The sequence below is a fragment of the Egretta garzetta genome, unplaced genomic scaffold (assembly GCF_000687185.1).
Source record: "Egretta garzetta isolate BGI_Z169 unplaced genomic scaffold, ASM68718v1 scaffold547, whole genome shotgun sequence".
In the NCBI taxonomy this organism is placed as follows: Eukaryota; Metazoa; Chordata; class Aves; order Pelecaniformes; family Ardeidae; genus Egretta; species Egretta garzetta.
The window spans coordinates 400019-417036 of NW_009260174.1; the positions used below are offsets into that span (position 1 = coordinate 400019).

At 41.8% G+C, this 17018-nt stretch overlaps 1 protein-coding gene across 1 annotated transcript; it reads left to right on the plus strand.

Moving 5' to 3' along the window:
- Positions 1-4291: 4291 nt before the first annotated feature.
- LOC104128911 (stromelysin-1-like) lies at positions 4292-11550 on the plus strand. Its single transcript, XM_035897168.1, has 9 exons — positions 4292-4399; positions 5201-5442; positions 5534-5682; positions 6698-6823; positions 7375-7536; positions 7668-7824; positions 8872-9005; positions 9545-9704; positions 11442-11550. Exons 1-9 carry the CDS (start codon positions 4292-4294, stop codon positions 11548-11550), a joined length of 1347 nt encoding a protein of 448 aa, XP_035753061.1.
- The last annotated feature ends 5468 nt before the right edge of the window (positions 11551-17018 follow it).

Genomic DNA, 17018 nt, shown 5'->3' on the forward strand with positions numbered 1-17018 from the left:
AGGCTGTGCCCCTGCAGCCCAGGGAGGCCCACGGGGGAGCAGATCCCCACCTGCAGCCCGGGGAGCACCCCACGTCGGAGCAGGGGGATGTGCCTGAAGGAGGCTGTGACCCCGTGGAGAGCTTGTAACCTTATGCAAGCTTATGTAGCTTATGTAAGCTTATGACCTCAAGGAAACAGCTAAATTAAAATACTCCCCCCACCTCCAGGTATTAATTATCTTAAACTACTAATACCTGAAAAATGAATTATATTTACTTGGCTGTGAAGGCAAATCTAGAAAGTGTCCCATGTTTTGGTCTAACCTGAACTGTAAATGGAAGACAACATGGTATGGATTTCACCTGGACAAGGGGACTGATGAGATGTGTTAACCATGGATTTTCCATCCATATTTCTGCTTTGTCAATGTCTTAAACCTTAGCAACAAAAGAACATTACTTTTGGTTTGGGAAAAGCAATGAAATTCCTGGCAAATGGCATAACAAAATGTAATTCAGATGGGTTTGGAAACTGGAGTGCTGGAACTGCCTGTCTACACTTAGTGGGCAAGAGAAGATTTCTTGTAACTGTGATTTTGTTATAACTCATAAGTGATTGCTGGAATTAAAGACCTCTTGGATACCAGCAGGGGAAATTTGTCCATAAATTTCTAGTAGTCATCCTCTATGAATATAAACTTTCCCTGGAGTCTGAGACCAGGCATAGAAAAATAGAGACACACCAAAAAACCCAGTTACATCTGAGATTCTTGACAGCACAACTGTTGTCACAGACCCAATCTCTTGCACATGAAAACTCAGGCAAAAAATATCTTAATGACTTCACTGACAGTTTAATAGGCTGTGTGAGCTTCTAACAGTACATACTAACATGAAAATATCAGGAGCACAAGAAGCAAAAAGAGTCTGGGGAGCATCTGCTCACCTGGCATTTCAGTCACATATACTGGGCAATTCTAAATGCCATGGCAAAGCAATGCACTCTAGACCTGGACATCTGACAGCTCAGTCGCCAGCACTTGCTCTGCAGCTGGAAGGCTGGTTCAGTCCCACTAGAAGCAGCTGTTGCTCTTGGTAAGGAAAATGAGTGTTGTTACACAGAAGTCTTTGGAGATGCTGTGACAAGGGTCTTCTGCATTTCCTCTTCCTGGCCTGATTTTCAAGATGGTTGTTGTGGTTGTGGAGGAAATTTGGAAATATTTGTCTAATGCTGTTCTGTGTGCTTGGGATTTAAGATCTTCCTGGGCATGTTTTGCATACAAAGCAAGACTCCACTCACAGGGACAGACAGCACTGCCATAGTCAAGGAGAAAATTAAGAATTAAGCTGCCAGGAGGCCCTGAATACTCAGCACTGGAGAGCAAGGGTGACCTGTCTGCAAGCTGACTGAAACAAGAAGAACCCTGTCAGTGAGTCAGCATTACTGCATTGGAGACGGATGACTGTTATATAAAATCCAGAAGTAGGTCACACATTCATCTTCATCAACAACATGATATTTTTGAGGCGAGGTTTGTGCAGCCAGGTCTGAGGGTTTGCAGTGCAGCCAGGAAGGAGGTGCCGAAGGAACTGAATTAAGCACCGCTCATTGGCAGCACAGGCTGAAGCTGCAGTTTTGCAGCTCAGAAGCTTTCTGTGCATGGACCTGCTGCCCCAGGTTTTGGCCAGGGCCAGGACACAGAGGGTGCGTAAGCCAGCGGAGTGGGGCAGTTTCGAGTTCTGTGTAATTAAGTCCTTGTCCTTTGCAGAACAAGCCAGCTTAATTACATCCTGCTGAGGCTCTACAAGACGTTCTTTCACTTTTCTGTACGCTACAGTATGCATTAGTTCTTTAATGGCAGTGTTAGGTTAATGGTTGGACTTGATGATCTTAAAGGTCTTTTCCAACCTAAATGATTCCATGATTCTATGATTCTAAATATATAAACTGTGCATTAGCAATAACCTTGCCAAAAAAGGAGCAAATTTTAACACTTCTTGTCACTGTTACGTGTGTTTCTCTGGTACAGCTAGCAAGGGCTGGGGCTATGGGAATGCATCCAAGGCAGAAGATTGACTCTGGAAAAGGGAAAGATAAGGGCAATCTTAAGAGAATATCCAGACACTTTTAAAGGTTGAAAGGAGAACACAGCAATTTTCACAGTCACTTCCTTAAGCCAAAACAAGAAATTGTCATGTGTTATACTACTTCTGGATGAAGTCACCTCAAAGGACAACATCAAAGAAGATCTCTGTTGTTATGGAATTTTTTTCATAAAGCATAATCTAGGTGGTTGAAAAATGCTTGAGGAGGTGATTTATCTCTCGAGAGCAATGGCGAATACTATCAAGAAAAGTGAGAGAGAGGTTGGCAGAGTAGCAAAAAAAGATTTGAGAAGGCTAATCAGAAAACTGTATAAATTTCATCAATAGCTTCCTAGATGGTTTTGATGGTTTCTAATGGCCATAAGAGAGAAAGATGAGTAAGGAAAATTTATCGAGTCCTACTGGCTGGAAAATTACTTCTTTTTTCTAGAACCATAGGGACACTGTACACATAGAGATACTGTGTGGGAAGAGAAAAAATTTGGAAAGCTACAGTGGGGCTGTAAGCTATTTCTTCAGAGAGGTATTGTGGGTGTGTAAGCTGTCCAGGAGAACTCTGCACCCAGTTCTTAGATTCATCTCACCCACTCAGTTAAGGGCACCAAACATAACTGTGTGAGCAGAGTCATTATCAAAAAGTCCTTCAAGGGATTGCTTCCCCTTGGCTCAACTGCCCTGGTTCTGGGTCATTCCATGAGCCTGTCTATCTCCTTCCAGGACCAGGGAGGGGGCCTCTGCCCCAGCATGAATGCCTCCCTTAAGTGTCTGCTCTCAGGGTAGGAATTCAGTCCTCAGTGACCAGACAACCCCTGCAGTGTCACCAGCCTTGCCAGGGTCTGGCCCCATTTCAGCTGCCCAGATCTAGCAGTCCCATGTTTCCAACTGTGGATGGCTACAAGACATGTTTGGCTCTGGGGATCCTTCTGGTACCAACACAGTGCTCTTTAGCAGGGATCAATTTCAGCAAATATCAGCAAATATCTCAAGTGTACAATATATTTATAATCTCTCCTTTTACAGTTCTATTATCCTGCTATCTATGTGGGAGAGAGTTTATTTCTCTGCACATGCAACATCCCACCTGCCCTGCAGTGCTGCCCTAAATCCTGGGTCAGCCCCACGCAGAAGTCTCAGACAGAGTAGGCTGTTTTCAATGGCAGTAGACATCTCATATCAGGATTCCCAGGGCCTCTGCTTTGTCGTCATTTGTGGCCGTGTGTGGAAGGTGTGATTAGGTGTGGAGGAAAAGTGGCCCAACACTAGAGTAGACCTGATGTTGAGTCTCAGCAGTCCTTACCACCAATAGAAGATACAGAGAACAGAGGACCCTCTCCTCTGACTGGGAAAGCCATCAAAGAATTTGATCCAGAAAACCTCAGTGTTCTTTAAAACCTATAGTAAGTATAAAAGAAGGAGACTGTGAAATACGAAGTAGTGGGGCAAGTCTCTGAGAACAGTGGAAACTGCTGGAAAAAGTGGCATGCAAATACCTTGGCTTAATTTTTATAATGAGTTTGGTGATTCTGAGAAAAGTGTTTTCATTTCCTTGTGGGACTTCCACATTTCCTGCAGACAAAAGGAAGTTTCATGCAGGTGAGAACTGTATCAAAGAAAAACTGCATAAACAAAGCACCAGTTCGTCAAACAGGGAGTTACAGTACTGACCTTTTAATTTTGAAGGACTCTACCAAAGGGAAAGATGATGGCACTACAATAGCTTCCAAAAGTAAATGTTCCTGTACAAACAACTACAAAAAAAAAGAAAACAAATTTTCTACTTGCAGTCTACAGTCCTGGAACCTTCTGTGAATGTTTTTCCCTTTAGGTACTTCAACATCCCATTTGAAATCAATACAAACTTTGAATGGAAAACATTAAAGGGAGATGTTTTAAGTTTTTGAAGAGTAAAACTACATTTTAATAAGTAAAAGGTTAATGAGCTTATTAAAAAGAACGGGTCTATTATCTCCTCATTAATCATATTTCCATGTTGCAAAACCTGCACAAGGGTGGAACCAGATGAAAGACAGCACAAATCTTTTTTACGGTAAAGCCATTGCTTTGCATGTGTTCTCTTGCTAACTAGAAATTGTGAGAATCAATGAGTCAGGGATTGGAAAGCTTTATAAAGCAAACGAGTACTATATAAAGGTGAAGCACGTGTGTGGTAGACTACAAAGAAGACTTTTCTAAAGGCTAGTGAAAATGAGACCGGAGAACCTCCTCTTTCTCCTATTACTATGTGCAGCACTTTCTTGTGCGGTTCCTGCAGATACAAGGCAGAAGGAAGACGAAGGCATGCAGCTTATGCAGGTGAGGAAGGTAGACCTCTGGGGAGGAGATCTTTAGCAAGTGCTGAACATCTGTTGCAGTCTCTGGAACTAGTACATAGTAGCCGAGGAGCCAGTTCTGCAAATTCCAGTAGAATGAATAACGTAATTGAGTATTTCTCAAAATAGAGGGGGCTGCATTCTGCACCATGATGACAAAGGCTTCTCTAACCCTGAGTCATTCTTGTTTTATTTTTTTTTAGAGAAAAATTAAAACTGATGATGTATTCACTTTTGTGTTGATTCTACAAATAATTAAACAACTGAGTCAGTCTATGTTTGATTTGTAATTCAGGTGGAAATATGGTTATTTCTGTGAGTTCTGGTATTATGAGACATAACTCTTCATAAAATACGGATATTATTTTGTCTGAATCATTGCTGTCAAAAATGTGGGAAAATGGGATACTACTGCTGAAATTTTGCATTCAATCATATATTTCAGATGGCTTCTGCACTACCTGCTATAAATGACTCTAGGCAACCCTAGAGCACAGGGTAAGTGGAGTGCACATTACCAGAAAAAAAATCAATTTATTAGTCAATTGCTAATTTTGAATGAATTCTGAGTAAACCACAAAATATTTATAGTGATAATATAGTGCAAAAAATATCATTAAGAGAAAAATATTCATACAGGCTTTGACAAACTCTATTACCCATGACCCATGGAACAGAAAGCAAAGTAGCAAAGGTACATGTCTGAAGTGGTGTTAGTATAATTTTTTAAGAGTTTCAAAAGCAAACAGCGTTGACTCTCCTAAAATGCCTTTTTTTTCATTAGAAGTACCTGGAAAATTACTATGGCTTTAAGAAAGATGGGGAATCTTTCATTTGGAAAAGTAATAGTCCAATGACCCAAAAAATAAAAGAAATGCAGGAATTCTTTGGGCTGGAGATGACGGGGAAACTGGATTCTGGTACTTTGGACTTGGTACAGAAACGTCGCTGTGGATTCCCTGACGTAGCGAGTTTCTCCACCTTTGCAGGAGAGCCAAAATGGGCAAAACAAGTTCTGACATACAGGTAATTATAGTGGAATTCTTAATGTAAAAACAGTGTGTGACACAGCATAAGTTGTAAGGACACAGATGTCTCTCTATCTTATATTTTAAAGGATATTAAATTACACACCAGACCTGCGGCCAGCAGATGTCAATGCAGCTATCAAGAAAGCGTTAAGTGTTTGGAGCAGCGTGACCCCACTGAAATTCATCAAGAAGGACAGAGGTGATGCAGACATAATGATCTCCTTTGCAGCCAGAGGTAAAACTCTATGTACCATTACGAGTTATCGCCAGATTACTGCCTGTATAGAGCAGTTGACCTGAAAAGCTATTGATTTCTTATGAGAGATACCATGTGCAAAGTTCAGTGTCAGACTGAACAAGCAGACAGAAAACCACCATGCCTGCTCCTGGTGCTGTGGCTATAATTCTTGACAATCTTCAGGGGAGGGTATAAGGGCAGATGAAGAGAAGGAAAGAGAAAATAAATAATGGTCTGCCTGTAGTTCACTGGATCTGTACCTAATATATGATGCCCAATGTGTGCACAAACCACAAGAAGCTTAGGGCTTGTGGGGTATACCCAGACGCAGAGCATTATAGAGTGGGTAGGTCTAGTTACACTCCTGGGATTAGACATGCACTTCGTGTGAGCTAAATAAATTCTAGACAGACTCAAGTATTGTATTTTTGGCGTTACCCTGAGGGTATGCTTACCAGCAGCCTTCCCTCTTTCATTAGCAGTCATGCACATATGCACTCTTCTAGTCAGCTCCTCTGTTCCCACCCAAACATATACACTCATCTGGGCTATGCAGAGTATGCAGGCACTGCACGTAACCTCTATGTCCTTAAATACTTCTCTGGAGACTACGTTCAAGGGCTTACAGTCTTCCCAGGATCTTGCTTCTGCTGTCAACACTTAAATTACCAGTCAGGTTCAGGCACCTGATGGCTGCTGACAGAGTTTATGATAATTTTACCTTATGAGCAAAAAAGGAAATGTATTTCAACCTAAACCACGTCCTCCTCTTCCCTTGTGGCAGCAGTATGTAAATGTCCGCCCATTTCTTGAGGACACCAAGATTTCACTCCTGATGCATCAGTTCAAATTTTCCTAAGTTTTTCCTGTGAAAAATAGAGCTTTTGGCAAATCTGTGTGGAAGGGGAACTTGAAAGTTTACAAAATCAGCAGAACAGAGAGGTCTGTCCATGCCTGAGATCTGTTACCTCCATAACCCCCCAGTCAGCTGTGTATGGGACTTACTCCTCAGGTCACAATGACTTCATCCCCTTTGATGGCCCAGGAGGGTCCGTTGCTCATGCCTACGCACCTGGCAAGGACTTTGGTGGAGACGCTCACTTCGATGAGGACGAAACCTGGACCAAAAGCACAGAGGGTAGGAAATTAAGTTCTCCAAGCTCTTCCCAAAGCAGGCTGTACATGAAATCAAGGGTTCATTGTCTGTCTCCTCTCTTCTTTAAGAAGTGCTTAAAAATGGGGCTGATTTGAAAGCGCATTGGGCAGCTGGTTTCTATAGTTATAAAAAGCCTCTGAGCCTTCTGGTTTAAAAAGTTAAGGCCCCAGCTGAACTTCTGCTGTGGACTGGGTGGAGATTTATTTGAGAGGGAGCTGAGGGACCTGTTATCCCCCTTCTCCTCTAACCTGCTTGTCTTTCTCCAGATAGTTACATCACCTGCACTGGTCCAGGGTCCTTCTCCCACAATGACTTCTGCAGGATCTACAGACTATTTCCTTGTAATTTACTGTAATTATTTCATTATTTTTCTTTCTGACCAGAATTTCATCTCCAACTGAATTTCCCATAACAGCTTCACTTGCTTAGGCCAGCAGTTCTGAAAGCTTTTGACCTACCATATGTCCTTCATGTTTTCAGGACAAATGAAAAGACACAGCTCACCTATTATGTGTTTTGTTTGTTGTTTTCAGGTACAAACCTGTTTTATGTTGCTGCCCATGAGTTTGGCCATTCACTAGGACTTTTCCATTCCAAAGATCCTAACGCTCTGATGTACCCAATTTATAGGAAATTTGACCCTTCAGTATTCCCTCTTCATCAGGATGATATTAATGGCATTCAATTCCTCTATGGTAATTTATAATTATTAATCAACTAGTGCTTATAATTTCAAAGACTTTGGAATACCTTTCAGTGACATTTTTGTGTACTGGATGTACCTGATTGAGTTCTCACTTTAATTTCTTCCATAAACTTCTTTTAGGACCATCTTCTAACACCCACAATGACCAAAGGGAATCTACTGAGATAAAAGACCCAACCGAGTCAAAAGATCCCACACTGCCAAACACCTGTGGCCCCAATATGATTTTTGATGCTGTCACCACTTTCCGTGGAGAAATGATGTTCTTTAAGGGCAAGTAAGTCAGCTTTTTGAAAGTAAAATCTCTGTGTATCATTTTTAAATTATGCCCCACAGCATGGAAAAATAACTTTACCCAGAATATCAGCCATTCTAGGCAGGAAGGTGAGACAGGGAATCAGGATAAAAAGGTGGGAAGCAAAAACAAACAGGGTGGTGGAGAAATGAAGATAGATAAATATAAGGAGGATGATCACCTTTGAAACAGGGCATGCTATGAATAGGATGCGGAAAGATGTCTCCTCTGAAAACATGAGCTGTTTTCAATTTGGGCTGTAAGCAAGTACCAGGTGTTTGGCATCTGGGAGAGTTCAGCTTTGGCAAAAGGCACCACCAGCCCTGGGACACTCTGCACTTTAATTGCTGTCCTTGCTTTGAGAGAGCTGAGGGGTTACCGGTCCCTGGCTTGAAGAGCCCCTGCAGTAGCAATTTACTATAGTAATAAAAGGAAATTATAATTGATTCAGTGCTAAACCCAGACCAACTGTCCCTCTCCAGGGCATGACAGCCCAAAGTCTTTGGGAGAAGGGGTAAAAGAGCTGATTCCCCTCCTTTTCATGTGGTAGGGCTGTGATTCCCCTGCTTCAGACCCACCCTCCCCAAAATCAACTTTAAAGCAAGTTTTGACCTCAGAATTAGGACTCCACAGAGCCAGTAAAGTGTTATTTTGCACAAGATGCACACCAACCGTTTCTCTAAACTGGTGTTGGTAATCCCAGGGTGGGGTTTCATTCCCAAAATCTTACCCCATACCAGCCATGTGAGCCAGGTCTTTCTGAGGCTCCCTTTCTGTGTAAGGGAAAATAATAGCTGTTTTGACAAAATAGTTCATCTGACCTATTTTAGATGTCTGCATCAAGATGAGAGGAAACCCGCCATGGAAATATTCTTTCCGTTGACATTACAAGGAGCTTAGGGTGACTAACTCAGGGTACCTGGCTGGGTTTATTCAGATAAATCCTGCCCTGGTTGCCATGCTGTGGTTTCATGCATTAGTGTGTGTGAATGTCAGATTTTATTAAAACCTGTTCTATATTTATGTAAGGCATTTTTGGCGCAAGCATCCTGCAGTCAGAACAGCTGATTTTAATTTAATATCTTCGTTCTGGCCATGGCTGCCACCTGGTGTTGATGCTGCATATGAAATCCCTGAAAAAGACAAAACTGTCATTTTTAAAGGTAAAATGTTGTCTTTTTGTTTTCCTGTGTTGCCTTTCCAAGTAGCCTTCAGTGTTTGTGTTTGGCTTAAAAAGCACTTAACCTCTTTCTGTAGGATTCCACAAGCTTTAATTTAGTCCAATAAATTGGTGTATTTCAATCGCAGAGATAGCAAAAATATTATCCAAGATAAGGAACATGTATCTTATTTTTTAATGTCAATATAGAAAAGTTTTTCTGCCAAAATAAATGTCCTTATTTTCTTCTTTTCCTGGAAAATTATCTTTTGAATTTAAAAATGATAACACATGCTTTTTCTTAGCTTGTGGAAAACTAACATAAGTATGAAGGAAGACTGAATTTTCAGTTTTCATAAAGTGTGGTGCGAAGAACTATTCTTGCTTTTTTTTTTGACTCTAGAACTAGAATGTAGAGTGTTTTCAAGTAACCATTGTTTTGTCTCTGCATTTTTCCATTATAAGATTAACTTTCATGAAAAGGATTGTGTCATTCCCAGAAGAAGATTCTGATAACATGTTTTCATCCACTTTTCTTGATAGGGAATGAATTCTGGGTTGTGAGAGGAGATGCCATACTTCCTGGATACCCCCAAAAAATCTACACCCTGGGATTTTCAAAGGATGTTACCAAAATTGATGCTGCTTTTTATAACGGAAATGAGGGGAAAATATATTACTTCAGAGGGGACAAATTTTGGAGGTAATATTTCCTGTTCTACTTCCCTAACTAAGAGCAAATATAATCATCATCAATATCCTGTCATGATTTATGATGCATTAGTCACACACTTTTGGTAATCTCTTTTGGTGTCAAAACTGGCTATGGAAAAATATTTGAAAGGGAGTCGAAACAGTGCTTTTAGCTTTCTTTTAAATTTATTTAATTATTTAACAGTCTTTTATTTATTTAGTTAGTTAATTCATTAGTTATTTTCATTTAACTGCCTTGGGGAAAAAAGCCATCCTACATCTCCACAGCTCAGCTCAGGAAATCAGTCAGAACTCCAGTGATGATGAAATCATAGAATCATAGAATGTTTTGGGTTGGAAGGGACCCCTAGAGGTCATCTAGTCCAACCCCCCTGCAGGGAGCAGGGACACCGCTAACTAGATCAGGTTGCTCAGAGCCCCGTCCAACCTGGCCTTGAATATTTCCAGGGATGGGGCCTCCACTACCTCTCTGGGCAACCTGTTCCAGTGTTTCACCACCCTCATTGTAAAGAACTTCTTCCTTATATCTAGTCTAAACCTACCCTGTTTTAGTTTAAAACTCCCTCAGCCTGTCCTCACAGGAGAGGTGCTCCAGCCCTTGGATCATTTTTGTAGCCCTCCTCTGGACCCGCTCCAACACTTCCATGTCCTTTCTTGTGCTGAGGGCTCCAGAGCTGGACACAGGATTCCAGATGAGGTCTTTTCCAATCTAGATGATTCTATGTTTCTATGGTTCTATTTGTATCAAAAACATTTCTGTGGGGTAAAAAGGAGTATCCCACCCTTCTTCCAGTTACCAGCAGATAGTTTCATAAAGTTACTAATAAATGCCATGTACTGCAAAGAATTATCTGCTGCCCACGGTTATTATTTCATCTTTTCAATTCAATCCCTGCTGCTCAGGTTTGTGTTACAGGACATATATTTCTAACAACTGAAGGAGGTGTTCCTATAACAGAAGGAGTAGATAACCTGAACTTTTGCATATGAGTGACACAACTTCTCTCTTTCCTGCCGCCATAATGCCCAAGTCATTGTACATACAGAGATCATCCTGGAGTAACTATTCCGTCATGTATTTGTAGTTTAAGCCAAAGATCAGACAGCCATATTTTAGTTCAAACTCTCATAGCTTGAAGGACTTCAGCTGAGCAGTTTGTATGATCATTAAATCTCTTACTGAGCAAAGGTATCAGAAGGAAAATGCTTTCAGAAGCCTTCTTATTCCAGCACTGAGAGATAAGCTGCACTTCACTAAAACTGTAACAGCTTGCTAGAAGTAGCTTAAGTAAAATGACTTAAAGTAACTTATAACTTAAGAAAAAATTAGATATTTCCTCATAAATATTTCTTACAGAGAGGGAACATGAAAGTAATCTTTTTATTATCTTTCAAATCTGACCTATGTTTGAGATAAGATTATCTACTTCTCCTTTATGTACAGTCTCTTAGAAAAAATATTTAGCAGATTTATGATGATGGTTCAAATATTAGGTATTCTTAGACATATCTTGAGCTGATGTAAACAGAAGCAATTCTTTTAGTGCAGCTAATAAAGTAATAATTATTTATGGCACATTGTGTCTGTCTCAGTGCTACCTAAATGATACCGCCAGTCTTCAATGAACTCAGTAACCTGTTGGTAGGTAGGAGGTAATGAGGAGCTGTATTAATCATGAGTTGTTTGCAGTTTCATTGACACCAGGTTGTTTATTATTTTTCTCAGCTATGATAAAAGAAGTCAGTCTATGGACAGGTTTCCCATGTTGATAAGAGATGCATTTCCAGGAATTAACGGGAAGATTGATGCTGTTTTTCAACATGAAAGTGAGTAACAGATCTTAATAAAATCTGTATTAAATGTTCAGGGTCATAGGGCTGAGAGTGTTTGGACAGAGAGAGGCACTTCCAAACGCTGCTCATAGCCATCAGGATGACCAAGAAGACCCTGAAATAGCCACATAACACTCCCATGCTTCACTTTACCCCCTTGAAAAATAGCAATAATATACCTTTGGTGACAGCTTCACAGCTCTAAGGGACAGACTGATGTATCTGTATCTGTATTCATGTTGACATGCACCTCACACAGTTAAGAGCACCACTCTCAAGAGAGTGATGTCTCAACAACATAAGGTCTACCTCTGACATAAAACGGCACTGCTCTGAGGATAATAATTGGCACTTGCTTCTCCTGCATGAGGGAGGATGGTACTCAGACAGGGAGATGCTGGAACAGACTCAAGGGTGTGACCACACGGTCAAATGGTACAGCTTCCCAGTTGTCTCCTGGCTCCTCACCTCCTGATCATCAAAATCCGTGCATGTTAATTGCTTCCCAGCAAGTCTATCTGCTTCCTCCAAAAATGAGTCTTGCCTGTGGTGCTGGGGATCCCTAACTGCAGCCGTCACTGCAGGGCAGTGTGTACCCAGCTGCCCCAGGCTGGATCTCTCCTTACCTGTACAGTACCCAGCAGCACCCCAGAAAGCCTGTAGCCACTTGCACCTTGCCATGCTCTATGCCACACTCCAGGCTGTGCAATACGTATCCACAGGTGGCTAGAAATGCACCTTTCTGGAGGGCTTCAACACAGCCGTTGCATAACAGTGGATATTTTAAACTGAAGAAACACACAGGAAAAATTTTTTGTAGGGTTGCCTCATGGGATTCATTGAGTGTATTATGCAGTGTGTGCATGGCTGGTTTGCTATGAGAGGTGTCCCCATGCTGCTGTGCACCGTTTTGCAGAGGTTACACCTGGGAGCAGATGCTGTTGGCAGTGTAAGTCTATCCAAAGGTTTTCTGAGCTTTTTCTGGATGTTGTTAGAGTATACTAATCTTTACACCTGCAATGTCATAATTCATCTGTGTTTTTTTTTTCCCTAGACTTCCTTTATTTCTTCCATGGAAGAAAACAATTTGAGTTTGACCCTGTTAAGAAGAGAGTTACACGCCTCTTAAAGACAAACTTTTGGTTTCCATGTTAAGAAAAAGAAATCTGTAGTGGTGTTGGAAAAAAAATGCAGTGTTATTGCACTAGAAACACTTTTTCTTTTACAGATATATGGAATGTATATAGGTACTTCAACATTAGTCAGCAAATCTCAGCTCCTGCACAATCTGTGTTTCTGTAAACAACAGAATAGTATTTAACATACTGATGTGTATATATGTCCGTAATTAACTTCAGGGTTGCTAGCTTACCAAAGAACAATGCAGTTTTTACTTGATAGAAAATTGTGTTTCATTTTATTTTTTCCACTGTCTTCATTTCACTTTTCATGCTGTACACCACCCTACACAGGGCCTACCAGCCAGGAGTCCATGAGGAAGAGCATTTCTACTCCTAGAGCTAGGATTGCTTTCAACCAGTTTTAGATATTTCAAGGTTAAGCAAGCAGGCTAATCAAATCTACCACTCATAATTACAGAGAGACAGACAGGAGCTCCAGAGAGCAATCCCTCCCAGCCTGCAGTGGGCACCTCAGGATGGAAGTTCTACTTTTCATTACTGACTGGAGAGGCAACCTATCGGAGCAGTTTATGTGAGACACCTGATTATAGAAGGCTAAACTTGAGTGTGATGAATCCTACCCTAAAACATTTATTGATATATGTGTGCCCTGGTGAGACTCCACCTGGAGTACTGTGTCCAGTTCTGGGGTTCCCAGTTCAAGAAAGATGAGGAACTCCTAGAGAGAGTCCAGAGGAGAGCAACAAGGATGATGAGGGGACTGGAGCATCTTCCCTATGAGGAAAGACTGAGAGAGCTGGGCTTGTTTAGCCTGAAGAGAAGACTGAGAGGGGACTTCATCAACACATACAAATATCTTAAGGGTGGATGTCACGAGGACGGAGTCAGACTCTTCTCAGCAGTGCCCAGCGACAGGACAAGGGGCAATGGGCACAAAATGAAGCATAAGAGGCTTCAGTTGAATATGAGGAAGGACTTCGTCACTTTGAGGGTGACAGAGCACTGGAACAGGCTGCCCAGGGGGTTTGTGGAGTCTCCTTCTCTGGAGATATTCAAAACCCACCTGGAAAATGTCCTGTCCAGCCTGCACTGGGTGAACCTGCTTTAGCAGGGGGATTGGACTGGATGATCTCCCGAGATCCCTTCCAACCTTTGCCTTGCCATCCTGTGCACCATCCTGTGATTAAAGGCATCTCCCCAAACACAGGAACAGAGGGGTACATTGGCATGTAGGGGAGCCCCAGTTATCCCTGACCTGCTTCCTCTCCTCTCCAGCTGTCCCGTGGGAGCGCCCATGGGCTGGGGAACACCTACCACCATATGTCAATGGGAGAAGGTCCCCATGACCTTACAGGCTGAATGGTCATTGGCCAGGGGGACAAGGATCAGTATCCAGGGGAAGAGCATTTGGGGATTTTATAAAACTTATTATGTCATGTTTGAAGGGGGCTGTGGAAATGTGAAAAATTTATTATGGGTTGATTAGGGGAAAGACCAAAGGCACGGAAATGGAAGGATCAAGGTAGGTTGGGGAGGAACACGTTTGGGAAAATAGAGGGATAAGTGGATGAAGGGGGCTGGTTGTGTGCAAACAGGCTGTGGTGTTCCCTTGGCCATGTCCTGCCTTCTCAGTAAATCATATATTATGTGTGGGTGAGCTCCTTCTACATGTATTTGGGTGAACTTCAAACTGGACTGGCTGCCAAGTAGGTTATAAGGTCTGCGTACCAGCAGCTGGAGCATGGCTGCAAGCTGCAGGGACTGGGGATACAGGAGGTGCAGGGGCAGCTACTGGGAGGACTGCGGGTCTGAGCCTGAGGGCATCCACACTCTTTGTATTTCCATGTCAATGTTTCACCAGTGGATGGAAGTCCTCGTCAGCCAGAGGGAAGGAATGGGATGGGGCCACCAGTCCTTTTCATATTTTTCCAAGTGCTCCATGTTTTCCGTCTGTGATGATCTCCATGGCCAGTCTCGTGGCTCTCTGAACCTGGGGGACAGACACGCAGCAGCTGCCGGTTCAGTACTGCTGACAATAATCTCCCTGCTGTTGAAGTCAGGCCTCACTTGGTAATGCTCCGCAGGGACCCATAAGTGTTCAGATGGACAGCTAGCAAGACCTAAGGTCTTAGAGAAGTTATCTTTTCTTTTATGCATGTAAAAAATCTCACCCACTACCCGCTGGTAGTTGTTATTTGACAACATCCCTAAAAAAAGAAAAAAAAAACAGAGAAAAGATGGTTCTTCTGTTTAACTCTTCTTCTCCATAAATCACAGAATGATTGGGATTGGTTGGACCTCTGGAAGTCTTCTGGTCCAACCCCCTGCTCAAGCAGAGCCACCTAGAGTGGGTTGCTGAGGCTCGAGGTGGCTTTTGGAGAGACTACCTTTGCACATATCCAAAGAAGGAGACTCCACCACTCCTCTGGCAACCTGTGTCAGTGCTTGGTCACCCTCACAGTAAAAAAGTGTTTCCTGATGTTCAGAGGGAATCTCCTGTATTTCAGTTTGTGCCCATTGCCTCTGGCCCTCTGAGGACAAAGCAATTGTATTGTATTTATACATTGTATGAATGCAATGAGATATTTCAACACACTTTATGGAACCTTTTTTTCTGAAGCATTTTTAAAACCCCTAGTAGCAAGACTACTCAAATGGGGCACTCCAGTGTGGATCTAGACACTGAGCAAATTTTATTCTAATCCTGTCAAAGTCTAAAATGTATTATGGCACTCTCAGTCTTGCAAGACAAATACTGCTGCCACACCCTGGTGTGGAAGTAGCAAACAAGACTGCTGACCAAGCAGAATTAGAGTCAAAATTATTAGTTTTAATTACAACACCTCCAGGAAAGGAAATTAGTAGCTCTGATTGGTGTCTGATACTGACAGGGACAAGGAAGCAGGTTCAAGTCTTCTAACTTGAATATTTCTATTGAATTTAGTTGGAAATATTTCAGTGCTGTTTATTTGTTCTTTATTATTCACCTCACGCTGTTCTTGTTTTCTAATTCTGGTTTTCCTTTGCATTTCTGACATGGTTTTTTGAGTGGTCTCACAGCTGCAAGACTTAATTAGTCCATGGTCAGCAGAAGTCAAAAAGACGCATGAATGGTTTGGTTCACACTTTATAGATTATTAGATCCTCAAGGAAGTTTCTAACCAACCTGGGTTTCAGCAGTTTTCGGTTGTTCCTACCGCTGATTCTCCTCTACAGCATCTGTGCCCTCCATAGCACTGCAATTGTGGTTAACTGCAGTAGACCATGTTATTTTAAATGGGATAATTTCTTCCAGCTCTAATCTTTCCAACACTTTTTGGAAATATTCTCTTTCAGATGGGATTATTGTTCTCAGAGCAAAGATGTCTTGTCCTAGACCTTTCATGATTGTTTTGTAGTTCTCCGGCTCCCAAAGACTTATCTGTCTAGTTCTTCCTTGGTTTTGATGATTTCTGATTAGCCCTGGCTAATCACTGGGCACACAGATGATCATACTTATAGTTGAACATGAAGTCTTGGATCTGTAGCAGAAGTAGAGCTTAAATGACTCTAGTACTGTCTATCTTAATATACTTTAGCTGTTTTAGTGTTGGATACTGGTGTCCTTTTTTGCTTCACAATTCTTATTTTGAAAATCTCTGGTACAAGTCAACCTCATCACGAGTGAAAGCAGGCTTTTGAACTGAAAGTCATTGACATATATTTTATATCTTGTGCTCTTCTGAGATACAGTTTGAGACCTGGACTCTGAGTTGATATATTCGTTGTCTGTGGTACACTCAGCTCAAGCATTTCAGTTATGATTTTCTCAGTCTTCTAAACACATCAGATTTTTCCATGTCTTAGCAAATTTCTAGCCTGTCTGCATGGAAAATTGGGTGTAGACAAAGGTCTGCTCACAAAGAACAGTCTCATCATGTGACTCATTCTCCTCTAAAATTCCAATCACAAAAATTACTTTGTTTTCTTCAATATTTTATTTATAATAGTGTCATTTGTTGTGGTTTTCACCATCTTGTCCTGGAGGAAATTTTGCCTACATCTGAATGTATCTGTTTGCTTTTTGTTTGGCAATGACTCCGTAGTGTGTCCATCAGACACAATCTAGGAGGTCTATCTACCAGGAAAAAACAGTTTGGTTTGGATGTTCTTTTTATTACCATTTATTGGTTTTCTTGGTTTCACACACTCACCCTGCCTGGAAGTGTTCCTGGTATGATTACATATGTATATGGTGACAGAAGATACAGAGAAGGCGGAGCTACTGAATGCCTTCTTTGCTTCAGTCTTCACTGTCAAGGCTGGCCCTCAGGCTCCCCAGTCCTGGC

Bases quoted from the DNA above. Each gene is read 5' to 3' on its own strand.
- LOC104128911 (XM_035897168.1), top strand. From the start codon at position 4,292: ATGAGACCGGAGAACCTCCTCTTTCTCCTATTACTATGTGCAGCACTT. The intron at 5,443-5,533 runs GTAATTATAGTG...TATATTTTAAAG, and splicing joins AAACAAGTTCTGACATACAG to GATATTAAATTACACACCAG. The intron at 6,824-7,374 runs GTAGGAAATTAA...TGTTGTTTTCAG, and splicing joins CTGGACCAAAAGCACAGAGG to GTACAAACCTGTTTTATGTT.